The sequence below is a fragment of the Osmerus mordax genome, chromosome 3, assembly GCF_038355195.1.
Source record: "Osmerus mordax isolate fOsmMor3 chromosome 3, fOsmMor3.pri, whole genome shotgun sequence".
NCBI classification, from domain to species: domain Eukaryota; kingdom Metazoa; phylum Chordata; class Actinopteri; order Osmeriformes; family Osmeridae; genus Osmerus; species Osmerus mordax.
The window spans coordinates 16,477,848-16,496,849 of record NC_090052.1 but is presented as its reverse complement, the minus strand read 5'-3'; the positions used below and the strand labels follow the sequence as shown (position 1 = coordinate 16,496,849).

The 19,002-nt window shown below is 48.6% G+C and overlaps 1 protein-coding gene across 2 annotated transcripts in view; it reads left to right on the top strand.

Annotated features, from left to right (window-relative positions):
* Positions 1-1,512, top strand: part of olfm2a (olfactomedin 2a) — an 18,596-nt gene extending 17,084 nt beyond the window's left edge. For both annotated transcript variants that reach the window (XM_067230846.1, XM_067230845.1), the window contains one exon: positions 643-1,512. In XM_067230846.1, coding sequence (XP_067086947.1) covers positions 643-1,317 — 675 coding nt within the window. In that variant the 3' untranslated portion in view covers positions 1,318-1,512. The remainder of the gene's footprint in view (positions 1-642) is intronic.
* The last annotated feature ends 17,490 nt before the right edge of the window (positions 1,513-19,002 follow it).

The window sequence follows — 19,002 nt, the reverse complement described above, 5'->3', positions numbered from 1 at the left end:
TATGCCCCCAGGGCTCTAGGGACTCATTTAGCATTAAAAGGAGAAAATGTGCCTAATTCTCCATCATCTCTCCTACATAATTCAGTTGGTGGGTGGTAGGAAATGGGTAAGAGAACAACAACCAGAGACGAGAATCCTCACTAAGCTCGTTTGAAACGTTAAAAGCGGAATAAATAACTGGTCTGAATGCATGCAAATTGGATCAATGAAGGGCTGAGCAGTGTCTCAGAGGAAGGCTGTTGGGATGAGAGAGACGGAGCCACGGAGGGCCTGCCCCGTCAGTGGCCCCAGCCAGTCATTCGGATACACGGAGAGGGCTTTGAGGGAAAAGAGAGAGAGAGCTGCTAACTGGATTGATTTCCTGTAAGTGTGGCCTGAAAAGAGCAGGGAGCTCAGGCAGTGGGCTGACTGCAGAGCATAGGCAACGTCTTCACTCCCACACACGGAGGAGATCAATGGCTCCGCATGTGCACACACACACAAGCGCACGTGCGCTTACACACGTGCGCGCATGCTAACTGGAGCTCGGAGCTCCACCGCAGGTTTACCCGAGGAAACAAAAGCCTTAAATCGGGAAGAAGAAAAACCCCCTCATATGATCTCCTTTTTCTCACCTCTCCGCCCTCTCCCACTTCTCCGCAGGTGTGGTCCATGGACGGTTACTTCAAGGGCCGCCGGGTCCTGGAGTACCGGACCATGGGGGATTTCATGAAGGGCCAGAACTTCGTGCAGCACCTCCTCCCCCACCCCTGGGCGGGCACCGGCCACGTGGTCTACAACGGCTCCCTGTACTACAACAAGTACCAGAGCAACATCATCATCAAGTACCACTTCCGCTCGCGCAGCGTGCTGGTGCAGCGGAGCCTGAGCGGCGCCGGCTACAACAACACCTTCCCCTACTCCTGGGGCGGCTCCTCCGACATCGACCTGATGGCCGACGAGAACGGCCTGTGGGCCGTCTACACCACCATCCCCAACGCGGGCAACATCGTCATCAGCCGCCTGGAGCCCCAGAGCCTGGAGGTCCTGCAGACGTGGGACACGGGCTTCCCCAAGCGCAGCGCCGGCGAGTCCTTCATGATCTGCGGCACGCTGTACGTCACTAACTCCCACCTGGCCGGCGCCAAGATCTACTTTGCCTACTACACCAACACGTCCACCTACGAGTATACGGATATCCCCTTCCACAACCAGTACTCCCACATCTCCATGATGGACTACAACCCCAGGGAGAGGGTTCTCTATACCTGGAACAACGGCCACCAGGTGCTCTATAATGTCACTCTGTTCCAGGTCATTAAGACCTCTGGGGACTGAGAGGACCCAGGGCAGACACTCGACTCTCATAACGGTGGGTGGATGGAGCTTTGGGGACGTTGTTTCTAGAAGCATCTCAATCTCCATAAAGTGCTCCTGTTCACGTGAAAAAATAAGTAAATTACACTCGGACAGCAAGGTCAGCGAAGATGTAGAGACTGGGCTTTTCATTGTTTTCTTTCTGTGATGAGTAAGCATGGTTATTTTCATTTGTGATGAAAAATAAATATTGACCTTTACCATTTAAGAGTCTGTCATTCATTGTGGCTCCCGCCCAAGAACAGAATACACACTATAATTCTCTTCGAGGGTTATTAAGAGGGCATGTTATAGTCTCGACACGACGTATCGACATATATGTAGCACCGCTGCATTTGTGGTACAATCTTCCCCTCGCAACCCCAACACACCAACTAACGTTCTGGAATATGCCATGGTGCCATTGTTTTTCAAGGTGATAGCCGCAAAGGATTTCAGGCGGGGAGGGAGGTGAAAGTAGAAAGGGAGGTAAGGAAGGTGAGGGCACGAAGATAGAAACAGCAGATGAAGATCGGATGAGAAATGTGACATGATAGCGGTCTGCCAGAGTGAGGCCCCTTGCAACACGACACCCACTGCTGTTGTTTGTTTCCGCTTGGCTCCAATCTCCCTCAATCTGCTTAAAGGTAGAGCTCTTTGTTTGGAAGGATATTCTGACTTTGCAGTGGGACACCATCTGCATACGCGTGACTCAACCTTTTTCCAAGAGGTGTCTTTTTTCACTGCCAAAAGTGACAAAATAATCTGAAAGTGCACCTCAGAAGATGAAGTGTACTCTGATGGAAACACAAGGTCCCATGGCCATTTCCATTGTGTTTATTTAAAAGGATTCTACATATCCAGTGTGTTTTTGCGATACCATGCTAACATGAGGGATTCAAGCTGAACAGAATAGAAGATTGAACCCATCCCAGTAACCATGGAGATCCTTTTCATTGTAGGTGACCTTTCTCTCAATTGGCCATGCCGGTGAGGGTGAAGGACCCTGATGGGTTCACACAGGGTGGGGCTGACATTTCACAGCACAGGACACAATACACAAATCCCACCACGACCTCCACACAAGACGGAACAACAAAGAACACGTATCGACTCCCTCTCGTTCTCTTTTGGCTTCCCAGACATGAATCTCACATGGAGCAATGAGACAGATGACAATATCCCCGCGTCGCTCCGCTCAGAAATACATGAAATGAGAAAAGAACAATGCTGTTTCATGGAGTCGGGATGAGTCGCAGACAGTCCACGAGCAGATCAGAGCTGCATGTGACGACCTAATTGCTTATCCATTTGGGTGGAGAAGAAAAGGACAGCACAGCTGTGATGCAGAAGGGAAAAATAATTATGCGTGAAATGAGTTGGGATGTAGACAGTTGGACTTTTAAACACACACACAGGGGACCTAACATACATTCACAAGCACAGACACACACGGCATGTACACATAATTGGGGTTACGCAATCCTTCAGTAATTATTTACATCCAGGTGGCGTAAACACCGTCTTAAGAAAACAACACGTTTGTCATGCAATTTCATTCCTGTATACATGTTTTGATGTCGACTTTCGTTGGAGCCTGAGTACCTAACCAGCACCAATCTCTGAGACAAAGGAAAAACACCGCGAGGGCTTCATTTCCCCAGAGGAGTGCCTGTGAGCGTGCACGTCCTCGTGCACTTCCACAGATTGAGTCTCAGCAGCAAAGGAGACAGTGATAGAGAGCACAGCCAGCCTGGCCTGAATGGAACGAACACAAACACCACCACTGAGAGACACACTCCTCCTAGACTAATCACCCTTCCCTCCCTCCCTCCATCCGTCCGGAGGAATCGTATGAAGGGTTCTCCACATAAAACCACCAGCCATGGTTCTCCCTGCATCTGCAGCCTGCCCAGAGATGCACTGCTGTTTAATTAAGACTTACAGCCTGAATACAGGCAATGACAGCTGCTTTATATCCGGCCAATTAAAACATCAGTTATCCTCTCCATCCTCGCGAGCACAACCCACAAACACTCCGGCACCTCGTCCTCCTCTTCCTCCTCCCCTCCCCCCCCCCCCCCCCTTCTATTCACTCATCCATCTTCTGGCTGCTTCAGCTCCCTCATTAAATGCAGCCGCCATTACGGTTTAATTCCCCACCCCCATTCCCCCCCACCCCCCGGTTGCTCACCTCCTTCCGCAAATAAGAAACTTTTCCTCCACTTCCTGCCTCTTTGAATGCCGCAGAACTTTTCCCAATGTTTTGACTGTTTGTTTTCTCATGATTAAACATGAGCCTGCTTCCCCCCACCCATCTCTTTATAAATATTTGAAGTAAATGAGGACTGTGCAGGTTGAGGTACGTTGAGGTGGAGTGAGGCTGTGCCGGAAGTCTGGAACAGAGCCTGTTTTATTCCTTTTATCTCCTAGGAGACCTTATACTTTAATTGGCTCTTTAATTGTGTTTTTGAGCTCCCATTGATTCAGCACTCCCAGCCCTAATCTCATTAGGGCCTGATTTGTGAAAGACAGTAAAAGTTGAAATATTCTGGGCCGCAGCCATGGGTCATTTGGTTTTATAACCTTGATGTTCTGACATCGCACACTTCATTGATGCAGTAAAAGATTTACCAGGAGACACAGTGCCATGGGGAGTCCTGGTCCTCCTGCCTCGCTCCGTGATGGAGGTGGTGCTGCCGGATCCTTTCTGCCCAAGGCTGAGCAACAAGCACAAAGGCTGGGGAGGGAAGGGTGGTGGGGGGTGGCTCTGGGGGTTTCAGGCCCATGACACTGTAAAATAATGGAGGTCATGTTTTACTGCTGCGTCCACATTAAAAGCTCAAACCGACCGTAGTTTGGCATCTCCACTAGAGTAGGATCGAGATGTCGTTTTATGTTGCGGTGAAAGCAATTTTCTGTCAGCCGACATTGTTTGCGCCTTGTGTTTATCACAGTATTTTACACCGGTGAGAGACATGTAGATCTCAAAGGAGGTCATTCCAACTGGGGTGTAGTTGGAGTAAGAGCAGCCCAATCAGTCAGTACTGTCTGTGGTGTGATGCTGTAATCACCACAGGGCCTTAACGAGTGCTACTGAAAACCCTTCCACCGGTCTGACAGCTATCATCCTTTTAGCTTGTCATCCCTCACTCATTTCACTCTCATCTCCTTTCACTCGCAGATTGTTTCACGTCAACAGACATTCGTGGGTGAAAAGACATAAGTAAAATGGGTTTCAATCATGCAACGTTCCCCCGTTCCCTCCGCTCACTCATCTTTGTCTTCTCTCCCGCTCCTCTTTCTCATTTTCTCTCTCTCTCTCCCTCTCCTTCTCTCTCTCTCTATCTCTCTCTCGTGTTCTCTTCCCTTCTGTTAATGCAGCGCTGGGAACATAGAAAATATATATTCCACAATAACATGGTGCCTGCTCCTCTGCACGGCGTGGGCGGGGACCATGTAGGATGCTACAGATATGTGCAAACTTTGGCAACATAGGGAGCTGCCAAATAATTAAAGTCATAAACAGGACATAAAAGATGTCAAGGGGTTCAATCACAAGGGGAACCTTGGTGGAGAAGTGCGGGCGCGGATGTAGGAGACGGAGAGAGACGCGAGTGAGCAGAGTGAGAGACGTCACGTGTCTACTCAGAGCACACCAGGGAGACAGGGGGAACGGTTCTCTCCTCTGGAAGATCAAGAGCAGCGGAGGCTCCCGCGAAGACAGAGAATCTATTTCCTTCCTGGTTGGAGCTCCCTTCCATCTCCGTCCCATGACAACTGTGGAACGTGTGTGGAGCAAATGAGCGAGCCCGGATCTCACAGGAGCCTGTGGGGGGGGGCTATGGCTGAGGGAAGAACAGGAGCCGGAGAGAGCCACAGAGCTATGTGGCTAAACATGGAATGAATTGCCGCAAGTCTAGAAGGCTAACCTCATGAGGACGTTCCCTCTCAGCACGTTACACTCCTGTACCTTCTCTCTCTCTCTCTCTCTCTCTCTCTCTCTCTCTCTCTCTCTCTCTCTCTCTCTCTCTCTCTCTCTCTCTCTCCCAACTCTCTCTGCTCTCTCTCCCGCCCTCTCTCTCTCTCTCCTCCTTCCTTCCTTCCTCCCTCCCTCCCTCTCTCTCTCTCTCTCTCTCTCTCTCTCTCTCTCTCGGAGAAGTGGAACTTTGGTTCGAAGATGCCCATCGCCTCCACACGGCTGTTGGATAATTCATGGCCATAGATAGAATATGGATTTCGTTTTAAACAACACATAAATCTTCATTATGTTCGTGCTTTCCTAAAATGAATTTACCGTCCTTCCCTTGTGAAAAAGTGATTCTGTCTTGACCTTTAATAGAAGTTTGTATGTACTTTGAAGTGAAACACATGAAACACATCATTGAAAATCAATTATGTTTTATTTAATTTTACATCTTTTTTTTTTTGGGTGGAGGGGGTACTAGTATTTATTGTCAACAGGGAAGAAGTCTCGCACCGACTCATTCGATTGAGAAAGAATCTTAACCAGATTCTGTGTAATAAAATAGGCTATAGTGCCTCTGGCAGTTCCTGAGAAATGTTGTCTTCCCTAACCCCTGCAACACAACAGATCCCCCCCCCTGTCACCTCCCCAGCAACTCAAAGTAAGTTAGGGTAATTAAAACCCTCCACCCCCACAACCTCCATCAACGTAGCAGGAAGCACGCACCGTGCTACATTAATATGCAAATTGGGAACAGGGCCGTGATCACGGCGCTTTAGTGATCCTGTTATTAAATTAATTTCTCCCAAAACGAGCAGCGGGGGGATGCTAAGGTAGTCGATGGGTTTGCCTCCTGTCTGCGCATATCAATGAGCCTTTATCAATTTTACATTCATCACGCCAAAGCGACGTCAGCGAGGAGGCAGAGGGAACTGTCCTGGCACACGTCGACTCACTCTGTCAGCGGGCCACCCTGCTCCGCAGTCACCCCCCCCCCCTCCCCCGGTCACCTCGTTTAAGGCTACCTGGAGGCTTCTGGAAGGAGGCGATCAGCTTGTTGCTGGGACCGACGCGGCTGCTGTCACACCCAAATTCTGCAGTCGCGGAGGAACACTGCGCCCACCGGACGTGCACGCCCCCTGTGTGCTCGCACGCGCACGTACACATTCACTCACCCACTCACACACACATGCAGGACGCGGGAGGGTTCCCCCGCACTACACAGCTTTAAACAAAGCACGGTACTTTTCTCAATAGACAAACACCCACGCCGCAGACATTTTACGTCCACCAGAAAACTAAGTACATAGTTAGCGAATGACTGATTTGCTGAGGTCAAATCAACAAACACAGGGCAGTGCAGGTAGGATGGAGGGGACCCCTGGGTGTCTGTGTGTCTGTGTTAAGCTTGGCTGTTTGTTTCCCTTCTCCTTTATTTGTTCTTGGGGTGACCTCGGGCAAAAGGCAGGGGTGTGGGGACATGAGCAAACCGGTTAGCAATCGTTAGAGCAATTACTAGGAAAACATGGGGCCACAGGGAGCAATTATGTGCTTGGTGTTTACAATCCACCACCGGAAAAGAGAAAGGAGAGGTGCAAAGAGAATAGGAGGAGGAAGGAGATGGGGAGAGAGAGAGAGAGAGAGAGAGAGAGAGAGAGAGAGAGAGAGAGAGAGAGAGAGAGAGAGAGAGAGAGAGAGAGAGAGAGAGAGAGAGAGCACAGGACCACCCGCATAAAGCCGCCAAACAGGAGTGAGGGAGTCATTTGGACATGAGAGTAGAGCACGGGGTGCCGAGTAGGAGCGAGGCACGGCGAGGAGTGACAGATAGCCAAGAAGGAAGAAGAAGGAAGAAGAAGAAGAAGAAGAAGAAGAAGAAGAAGAAGAAGAAAAAAGAAAAAGGAAAGTCCCGGCCATGCATTCCCAACCTCTTAATACCGGCGACTGATATTTCAGACGGTGCGTTTCGGTCCTCCTGGGCACACGTTTCAAACGGCTCTGCTTCCTCTCTGCCGGTCTATCTGTGGCGGCAGCGGCGGGCCCGCAGCAGTGGTGCTCTGAGTCGGGGCTGATAAGAATGAGGTGGAGGAGGTCACAGGCGTTGCTCTATGGAGCCGTGCAGCTGGTCAAATTCAATTTCCTTAAGGACACAGGACTCGGTGGCGCAATCAGAACATTTCATATCGCGGCCGACTCCCTTTGCCCTTTTCTGGGACGCACCGATGGGAGACTGAGGCTGGGGAGGAGAGGGAGGGAGGGAGGGAGGGAGGGAGGGAGGGAGGGGAGGGAGGGAGGGAGGGAGGGAGGGAGGGAGGGAGGGAGGGAGGGAGGGAGGGAGGGAGGGAGGGAGGGAGGGAGGGAGGGAGGGAGGGAGGGAGGGAGGAGGGAGGGAGTGGAGGGAGGGAGGGAGGGAGGGAGGGAGGGAGCATGAGGAGATCAGCAATGGGCTGGAAAATCGTAATTTCCTGTTCTTAAGATTGTAAGCAGTGATTAAACCGTGGAAGCACCTCAAGAGGGGAGAAGGTGACACGAGAGAACACGTATTCACAGACAGATTCAGCAAGGCTTGAACAGCAGTACAAACAAACCAACACTGTGGGGAGGAGCGCTGGCAGAAACAGAGGAATCAGCGGCTCCCCATCGCCTTCATTATTCATTACCGTTTGTGTTTGAGTTTGAGGGGAGCTGCATGAAACACAAACACACACACACACACGAGCCACCCTGTGGATTCAGCTGTACCTCAGCCCCTCGTCTTGACTCGCTACAGGAGAGGACACTCGAAGGGGAGGAGTAGAGGTGGGGCATGAACAGAGCGGGGCTGGAACCGACGGGAGACTCTGGACCCCTGTGGAGTAACGTCAACGAGGAACAAAATGAAAGATTTAATGTCCTGGCCTACTTACAGCAAAAACTGCCAAGCTTTGGCTTGTTCTTTAAACCGGTTTTAGTTCAATATTTAATGCAGGCATATGGTCACACACAATTCTAACTAGGCCCGCTTTCCCTTTTCTTTCTCGAATTCTCTTCTCTCTCTCTCCCTCCTCCCCTGTCCGAACCTCTCTCGCAGTCCTGTTTCTCTCTCTATCTTTCACTGTCCCTCCTATCTCTCTCTCTCGCTCTCTCTTTCTGTCTCTCTTTTCTCTCTCTCCTCTCTCTCTCCCCTCTGTTTCTCTCTCTGTGTTGTGCTGGGGTTTGATGAAGCCATCTGTACTAGTGCAGAGTGGTAATGATTAAAGTACTGAACAGTGTATTACTAGGCCAGGAAGTGGACAGACTGTTGATGATAGGTCACACACTGCCAGTTGGAACCCAACCTTGATGTATTACACTGTGCAATGCTGTGATTTTTAATCTTCTGCTTAGAAGAACTACTGTGCCAATTTTGTTTACTTCGTCCATGGAATTTCAGAAGGAAACAAAAGAATCACAACTTTTTAAATCTCTTCTGGCCAATACTAAAGATTTTTAATATCTGCTCAATACTATTTTAGCTCCCAGAATACAAAGGGGCTTTGTGTGTGTGTGTGTGGGGGGGGGGGTGAGTGTGTGTTTGTGTGTGTGTGCATGTGTGAATGAGAGAGAGAGAGCAGGGTGTAGCAATTTGAGAGTCAGAACAAAGTAATAGCATTTCTATTCTTGTGGCGCCGACTCTATAAAAATAAGAAAATCAATTTGCAGTGCAAATAACTACAACTACATCCGGCCATAATGACGACTGCGATTTTATCCCAGATGCAACACAGGAACAACTTTTCACCAGTCATTAGCGGATTAATTAATCATGTAGGGACTGTTTATGCGGTCAGACAATCGATAGGTACATTGTGTCTGTCCAGAGTTATTCAAGCTAATGAAGCATGTCCCATCAGCTTACCAGGAGACTTTGAGGATGGAGGAGTAGCGAAAGGAATATTCTAGATGCAATAGGTCATCCTTCTGTGCAGTCTTTTCATCAGCAGTAGAAAAGGAAGACAAGAGATGAGAAGAACAGTGAAGAGGCAGTGAAGAGAGGCTGATGAAATGATTACAAGCTTCGTAAAGAAATGAAAGAACTGGACTCCAAGCAAAAGCCCATAATGGTGAATGTTATGCTCATTTCCTGCTTTTCAACTCGAATGGTGAGAACAAATATTGCACAACCACAAGAGAGCCAATGAGCAATCAAAACATTCTCTCGCTTTCCACATGCATCTATTAGACTCTCTCTCTCTCTCACACACACACACACACACACCCTTTCATAAGGTACATTAGCGGAGCTTGTCCAACACCAAAACACATCAGCCGGCGGCAGAATAAGAGAACACTTACAAAATGAGGTTTCTATGGAGATTCGGTGTGTATTCCGTTAGCATGATAGCAGGCTCGCATTCCAGGGTCAGGGGGTCCCGCTTTTATTTTCAACCTCATTCGCTAACAGTCACTCGTTCTGTTCCGAAACCACCTTCCTCTCCGCGTTCAGTATGTAGGCCAGGGCCCTGATTCATTCAGGGTAGAGTGTACCTGGCAATGGGTGGGTTTGACGGAGGGGAAGGAGGAGGGGAAGGATATGGGAGGACGGAGAGGAGAAGGAGGCGAGCGAGGCAGCCGACTCTAACGGTGCCACTCAAAAGACTCTCTAGAGCTTTATTACTCAGACAGCAACAACAACTCAGCCGTGAGAAAGAAAACATCTCGCGCCGGTTTTTTCTCTACTGCCTTGCTTCTCTCCTCCCTCCTACTTCCCCTCCCTCCCTTATCTCGGCCTCCGCCTCTCCCCTCCTGCCCTGACGATTCGCCTCTCTTTCTGATTTGGTCCCTGCAGCTGTCAGTGATGGGGCATCCACAGCGAGGGTCACTGCTTTCTGCCTGAACTTTTCCCCCGACTGTCTGACAAGTGAGGAAAGAAATTGGTGGGAGACAGAATAGAGAGGTGAGCCAGGGATCAGCCACACCCAGCAGGAAAAATAGAGAAGGGTGGAGGAGGAGGAGGAGGAGGAAGAAGAAGAAGAAGAAATGGGTAACATGGGGTTTGACAGCAGGCTTGCCACACAAAGACCCCTCGCTGAAAAGCAGACAGATCTTCTGCATAGCAAAAGCCTATTCTATATTCTGCGGCAATTTTCAAGTTCAGTGATAAAAGGGAGTTCCGACCGCTGAGAAGATGTGGAGCCTGCGAGGGTCACGCATGTTTGTGTTCCCTGTCTCCAGTGTGTGACCAGTGTGTGTCTTTGCGTCATGTACAATTTAAACGCTCTTATTTTTCGATGTGCCAAAGCAAATTGCGTTAAGGTTATTCATCAAATGTATGTCCGTTTATGGTGGTGGAGGTAGTGGCGGGGGATGCTGACTCAGCGAACGAGGGAGCCTGACCGCAGTGTGCACGTGAGCACATATGGACAACTGTGAACTCATCCTGTGTGTGCGGCCCAGGCACCTGTGTGTGCAGTGGGTACGGCGAGACGCTGTCTGCCAAGGACAGTCCCTGAAGAGGGGGCTGGGGCCCACGGCAGAGGACCGGGGCAGAGGAGCGGGGCCCACGGCAGAGGACCGGGGCAGAGGAGCGGGGCCCACGGCAGAGGACCGGGGCCCACGGCAGAGGAGCGGGGCAGAGGAGCGGGGCCCACGGCAGAGGACCGGGGCAGAGGACCGGGGCCCACGGCAGAGGACCGGGGCCCACGGCAGAGGAGCGGGGCCCACGGCAGAGGACCGGGGCCCACGGCAGAGGAGCGGGGCAGAGGAGCGGGGCCCACGGCAGAGGACCGGGGCAGAGGAGCGGGGCCCACGGCAGAGGACCGGGGCAGAGGACCGGGGCCCACGGCAGAGGAGCGGGGCCCACGGCAGAGGAGCGGGGCAGAGGAGCGGGGCCCACGGCAGAGGACCGGGGCCCACGGCAGAGGAGCGGGGCAGAGGAGCGGGGCCCACGGCAGAGGACCGGGGCAGAGGACCGGGGCCCACGGCAGAGGACCGGGGCCCACGGCAGAGGAGCGGGGCAGAGGAGCGGGGCCCACGGCAGAGGACCGGGGCCCACGGCAGAGGACCGGGGCCCACGGCAGAGGAGCGGGTCAGAGGAGCGGGGCCCATGGCAGAGGAGCAGGGCCCACAGCAGAGGAGCGGGGCAGAGGAGCGGGGCCCACAGCAGAGGACTGTCACAGCGCTGCAGCAGAGTGAAAGATTGAGGTCGTCCTGCTGCCCCGATCTTCGTTATTGTGCACGGGAGGAGCGCAAGTCTGTGCAAACGCCTGCCGTTTCACAGACCACTTCATGTCTAATCACCATCTTCTCCACAGCTGCTCCAGGAAATGACATTACTGGGGCACGTTTCAATGAGCAGAGCCCCCCCCACCCCCCTGCCCCCCCCCCCCCCCCACAACAACAAAAAATGAAACGCCTTTTTATTTCAAAAGTGAACAATCTGTCACTGTAGCCTAGGTGCTCCTTCGTTCAATCCCTCCGTTCTGTATGGTTGCATGACATGCTGGTGATATGTGCTGATCCTCTCCAGTTGATAATTCAATGCAGTTAAAAGGGGAAAGGCGGTTATGAACATGAGCTCGAAAGAAGGATTCATTACTCCTCTCTCTTAACCCTTGTGTTATCTTCGGGTCATTCTGACCCATCAGTCATTGTGACCCACCATCGTATTGCGACAACTTTACCGCATACAAAAACAGTGAAGCATTTTCTTTTAACCGTTGGGCTGTCTCAGACCCCCCCACATTGCGAAGGTTAAAAGAAAATTATTTTTATTTGTTTTTGTATTGGGTAAAAACAACGATGGTTCGTTATGAACCTTTGTGTCATGTGACCCGAAGGCAGCACGAGGGTTAAAGAGTCTGGCCCCATTGATTGTCAGGCTTTGGGGCTGGGCCAAGCGGCCAGCGGGGGCCAGGGGAGGACCATTACATGATGTGTCAGACACCTTCCCAGGGGAGGGAGGTCAGGGGGCCAGAGCTCTGACTTAGACATGAGCCTCTGTGGTCATTTACACGGAGAACAGCCGAGAACGTCCCTGACCACCGCTCTCCACCACCCCTGAGAGCTCCAATCTGGGCCTCCACACTCTGCCGATGCCAGAGGAACGACTCTTTACTGGCGTTGAAGTAGGTTACAGTTAGCTGAAGGCTAACCGCAAAGACCACCTTGAACACAACGTTGCTCTGTTATTCAGATCTTTGATCGTAGCGTGGGCGTGTGGCGTGTCTATATTTAAAGGTTAGAAGCTACGGTATATTCCTCTTCATGCTGTTTTGCATCTCACACCAACCAGCACAAATTGTGTGTGTGTGTGTGTGTGTGTGTGTGTGTGTGTGTGTGTGTGTGTGTGTGTGTGTGTGTGTGTGTGTGTGTGTGTGTGTGTGTGTAGAATGTGGTGAGCTCACAATTTGTGCCGGTTGGTGTGAGATGCAAAACAGCACACACCTACAGTGTATGGAATCCAGAAACAGTGATGGAGTAATGGAAGGCAGGTGTGCTGGATCAGAGACTGCCTCACAGGCCTCCGGAGATGTCATTAACCTTGCAGCTGGCCTGTTCGCTCCATCCACATCAGCAGAGAAATATTGCAGACACATAAAGACCCTTACTCCTTCACAGAAAACAAAATGAAACGCATAAGAGATCCTGCTGGGAGCCTGCTGTCCAATAAGACAGTCCTGGGTCATTTCACTGTAGGAATACATGAATACATATGCAAATAACATAGACCCGGTATGACTCTTCACATCGACGATAGTGGTCAAACGCCTTTTTCTGGACCATGGCTGATCAATTTAAGGAAGTACAATATCTTCATGGGGCTCAAAACATTTTGCGGCGCTCCTGCTGTCTTTCACCATAGGTGTAATTTTAAAAAATGCACCACTTTGGATGACACTCGTTGTGATGTCTGTCACTGCCAGCAGCTTTTCAAGCTAGCCCATTTGATTCACATCAAGTCAGGTAAGAGTAATTCAATTTGGTTCTGAATTATAGATAAGAGCTTTATAATTACACTGTGTCTTTCTTTTCATCTCCCAGGAGCAGTTTCGTTTACACGGGGATAGAGAAAGTCAGTTGTGAGGAAACCAAGGGAACAGAAACATAGCTTTCTACAGTAGAAAGCTATTTACCGCATCTGCTGTACTTTCTGGAGATTCCTAACTGTACATGCAGACAGAGGTGAAGCCATTCATGGCAGCAATGGTATATCTTGTGGTACTGTATGTAGTGGTGTCATCAAACCACATTACACACCAAACTCTCTTCTAGCCCTCAGAGCCACTACAACCTTCCAGGATGTCTGAGGGTCACTGGGGTAAAACTCAACAGGATGGTTGTGAAGAGGGAATATAGAACACAAAAACCCACAGAACATCTTCATACCATTCCGGATAAGGTACTAACGGGGATGGAAGTGACAGTAGAACATTTTGTACCTTCATATCCTCATCTGATCTCGCCTTCACTCCCACCATTTCTTTTTCGGAATACCTTAAAATGATTTAACAACTGCTCACTGTTTGTTGTGCTGCCAACGCGACTCATTTGAATTTCAATTTGGGGTGGAGGAAGAGCAGGCGAGGCAATAAACGGAGAGAGAGGGAAGGAAGGAGTGGAGAGAAGAGGAGGATACCGCGGCAACAAGTCCAATCACTCTCAGCTGAGAGTCATTTGTCTTAGTCTCAGAAGCACTCATTCAATTATGTGTGCTTGGTGGAAACAGAGACACACCATTTCTTCCTATACTACATTAGGCAACTAGTTTTGGATCAAATAAGCATGAACAAAGAGTTCACCAAAAACTAAAGTGCACTCGCCTTACAGATACTGTCAAATAATGTCAATGTCTTTTTGTTCTTTTTTGTTTATTTTTTTGTTTATTTTTTAAGAGAAGAAAGCAGATAAGATTTGTGTGTGGAGGGAGTTGTTTTGGTTTTGTTACATGAGTCACAATGTAAAAAATATGCATGCAAATTGGACAGAACAATGAGATATGTGTGTATGTGGGTGTTTCAAACCACTGTTGTGTGTGTATGTGACTGTGTGTGTGTGCGTGTGTGTACGGTATGTGTGTAATAAAAATGGAAGATAGAGAAAGAGAGAGGTTTGTGAGAAACTAGAGAGAGAGAGAGAGAGAGAGAGAGAGAGAGAGAGAGAGAGAGAGAGAGAGAGAGAGAGCTAAAAAGAGACATAGAGTAAGCTGTGTGGGCTTGCTCGCAGTAAATCGTTAAGTGTAAAAAGCACGTAAAATTGCTGACTCATGTAAAAAAAAAACGAGAGGCCAATTACACCCCAGGAACGTTTGGAGCCGTTCTTGTGATTGAACTGCTGTTTGAGCTTCTCACAGCAGATTTGTTATTTCAAGATATTTGTACGGTATGTGTTCAACCATCTCTGGTGGAGAGGCAGAAGGTAGAATGGTGACAACTAACATTTGCAGTCCAAATGAAGTGCTTGCTCACGTTGGCAGTTATGTCGCCTCTGGATCTGTTCTTTGTGTTTTGTACAGCTGCATCACCTCCCAACATTTCCATCACAACTCCTTTTACAGTAACCAGCTCTCCATTCATCAAGCGCCCAACTCTGAAGTTTGAAAAGCCAGTCATTTAGAGACCAACTCTGGGGATAGGCTTATCAACATGTTTTTTCAGGCATTCAAGAGAGGAGGGCTAGATGACATGGCTAAGACCTCTCTCTGGCTAAGACCTCTCTCTCTGTGGGGAGTCAGGTGGCTGAGCGGTGAGGGAATCGGGCTAGTAATCCGAAGGTTGCCAGTTCGATTCCCGGTCATGCCAACTGACGTTGTGTCCTTGGGCACAAGGACACAGCGTCAGTTGGCAGACACAACAAAGGCACTTCACCCTACTTGCCTCGGGGGAATGTCCCTGTACTTACTGTAAGTCGCTCTGGATAAGAGCGTCTGCTAAATGACTAAATGTAAATGTAATGTACTGTAATGTAAGACCTGGTTCCCGGCACATCAGTGCTTTGGTGCCACATGAGTCAGAATAGAGGCACAGAAAAAGTGTTGAAATGACTCAGGCATTTAGCGAAACTGTGAGAATGCACTTCAGCTAAGAGCAACACCAAATGTGTTGCAGTAAACCATAAATAGATATAACAATAATGGGCATAAACCTGTGAGTGCTTTGACACCAAAAACGGATAAGACAGTAGGTTTGATGTGAGGGTATTATAGATTTTCTGACGAGCGAGAGTGAAGTTTGAAATGACAGAAAATGGTTTACAGTATGGACCCTATGGCCCTATTTACAGACCAAATGCAGAGGTTATTCTTAGATAACAACATGCACAAATCCTGAAATTGAGTAAATTGCCAAGAGTATGAGCGCTGCATTATAAATCAGGTTGTCAAATTGGACTGGACTCCACATGATGTGAGTAAGCCTCGATAACAAAGCTGGCTGCACTCATTCAGGATGGAGAGGAATGTAATCTGTTGAATGGGACAAAGCCTTAGCCTAAAACTCATTTTCTCTCCCGCTGGCATTGTGCTTTGTCTGCAAAAAAGGGGATTTGTGGTGAGTTTTCAGACACTTAGAGCAGATGGTGACGCAGAGAGTTGTAATTCACATCACATCAGATGCACAGCGAACGCACACACACACACACCGAGAGGTCCCTCGGCTACACTTCCCCATTCATTGCTATTCAGCAGGTCCTCCCTTACTGCTGCTTTATGACTCCGTCTGCAGCACTCTGCCAGTCTGGATACAAGGGCCAGCAACCTGGTTAACAGTCCCAGTATATTCACACAAACAGGGGGCGAGGGACTACTTGGAAACTGGAGGGTCCTGCTCATGACCTACAGCCTTATGTCTCGATGTAACTTTGACCCTGGAGCCCAGATGTAATAAAAAAATCATGAGCTCACGATCAGGTGACGAGAAAACAATAGATGGCTGGGCTCACTCCACAAGATGAAGTTGCTGCAAAGCTAGAAGAAGAAAAAGGTACTCGTTTTTGGCTTGTGGATGCCATGTCATTTACAATTCCACTTCATAAAATGCTAGAAATGAAATAAAAGGTCAAAAGTTATTAGTAAAATTATTAATAACTTTGGAATCCTCACACCATAAATAATGTGGTAGCTTCTCTTGGAAGAACAAAGGTGTCGGTGTGTGTCTGTGTGTGCATTCCTGTGTGTGTCTGTGTGTGCATGCCTGTGCGCGTAAATATACTGGCCAAGTGAACTGAGATAGAGAGGGGAGCTGGGAGGTGGACTGCAGGGTTGACAATAGGAATATCAATTTTGATCAGGATGTGAAGGAAAGGTAAATACTGTATGATCTCTGTCATGGATTATGAATGTTGGACAAGGGGTTTGTCATAACCTTCAAATAGTGAAAACAAAGAAATGGCTTCGAAATGCAAAGATAGCGATTTTTTGGATTAAAATGACTCGATATATATGAATTCATTATCAATCAATCGATAGTTCTGGGTGTTTGATTATTGCCATCGCCTTGGTAGTTCTATGATCATTCATGTGGATGTTGGACTGGGCAGGCGCGCTGCAGTCGAATCCTAGCTCAAGGCTTGATGGATTCTCCCAGCCCAGCCCGCCCACCAAACCCAACATGAAGTTGCGCATGTCCTGGCGACAGCAGCAGCAGCTTCCCCACGGAGACCGTGGTTGGCTAGGAGGAGAATGTCAGCATGGGAGAGAAACAAAGTCATATGCTAAACAGAAAGGAGGAGAAATGAATCGAGGAGATGACGCTGCCAGTAAATCTTTGACGAGTGTAGTGGAAATTTGGAATACAGTTATAATGTGTGTGTTTTATACATGAGGAATGTGTTTTAAGGGAAGTCTAAAGTAAGATAAAGTAAGAAGCTTGATACAATGAATGTTGAATCAACTCCATTTGGTAGAGATGCCATTTGCAGTTTATGACACCTGGGGAGGATGAATTGTATTGTTATTGTGATCTGAGGGAGCAGTTTAAGATAGATGAACTGATCAAGCTGCTCTGACCCTTCCTGTTGCATGGGTGGTGTTAATTAAATACTTGTTTGAAGATGTCCACACAAAGGACAGTTGACCATTTGACTGGTGAACTCCTGTGGCTTTAGTATCTACTGGTTTGGGGAGAGATGCCACATCAAAGAACTGTGGGACACTTGGTATGGAGTCAAACTGTCACTGAGCAGTGCTGACCAATCACAGAGACCGCCATATTGATGGATTGACCATCAGAAGAACCATTTGTTCTAAGTTTATATAAGGCAGGGTGTTAGGGTTGTTCTTCATCACTCTTGCGAACGATCTGTGGCTAGCACCCCCTTCGTTATGACTGATCACAAAGTACTTTGTTAATTCTTAATTTTTACAAGCTAAATAAATGTATTGAAACCGCCATCTCTTGACTATTCAAATCTACACAGTGCCACTAGAATTTTTCCCCAACACGAGTCCCAAACTATTCCTCGTGTTTGGCAAGTGAATGCTTGGGTATTTGAATCATGGCGGAGTTGGTGTTTTTTTCCTTGTCTTGGTGAAGGGTAGAATCACTTAAAAGGAGTCACCCGAACCAACATAGGATATGTGGAACGGCAGGATGAGTAGAGGGACACATATTCACAGCAGGTGCTTGTGTGTGTGTGTGTGTGTGCTTGCTTTTCTGCAAACAGCATTTCTGTTTGATAATGCAATGCCTTGCTTCATGCTTGCCCAGTTGATTTGGGTATTTCCTGTAAATGCATTTATCCACAGGGTTTTTCCTGTACAAAAGCTCTGGTATACCAATGAGCTACATGCAATAAATTATTGTAGATGACGATTGGGGTTAGGTTAAGGTTATGCAGACAACTCCAAGTGGTTACAGTAGGTTTTAGTCTGGGGTTAGGCGAAGGTGAGATGGATGACAAGGTAAGCAATGTGATTTCCGTCTCTGTTTCCAACCCATCCTTTTCACACTGCATACAATGTTTTATTACTCGCAGTATCTGTCCTACAAACATTTTTAGGCATACCTTTTTGCTATTGAAATGCATTACGGGAATGTTGCATATTTGTGTGTGTGTGTGTGTTTGTGTTTGAGCCTCTGCATTTTGCTGGTCCCCTATTTCCATGAAAACATGATGGACCCCATTGGAAAGGTAAAGTGACAGCCATGTTTAATTTCCAAGCAATAACATACAATTGAACACATTGAAAATGTCTGGTGACAAGGCTTTTCATCATGAGAATAGCTCCAGACAAATAAAAAAGCTTCACTGTAAAACCACTCTGCCCTAGCTCGACTTAAACAAACACATTAGGCAAACACCAGCCTTTCGAAAACACTCGAAAACAGCTAAAAACATACTTCTGCACGCAAATACATTGACAGCTTCGAGCACGCAACCTCCTACAAAGCCAAATCCCCCCTCCCCCAAAAAAACAGACTTAACGCTTCTTAATTTAGTTGGTCAGGACTTCATTCCTCGGCTGAGAACAAAACAAAAATCTATTTTCTGAGCCTCTGAATGCAGAGATGAAAGTAGTTCAGCCGTGGGTGCGGAATAGTGAGGATGAATATTTATACAGACCAACACGTGGGACCACTTCACTCAGCGGCGGAGAGCCCAACTGCAAGCAGTTCACCCCTCTCCTTCCTCAAGCCCAAACACAGCTCTCCCTCTCTCCCTCAACTCCCCTCCAACTCAATTCCCCCCCCCACACACACACACACACACCCACACAGCCCGTCTCCCTTCGCTGCGTGCAGGCCACG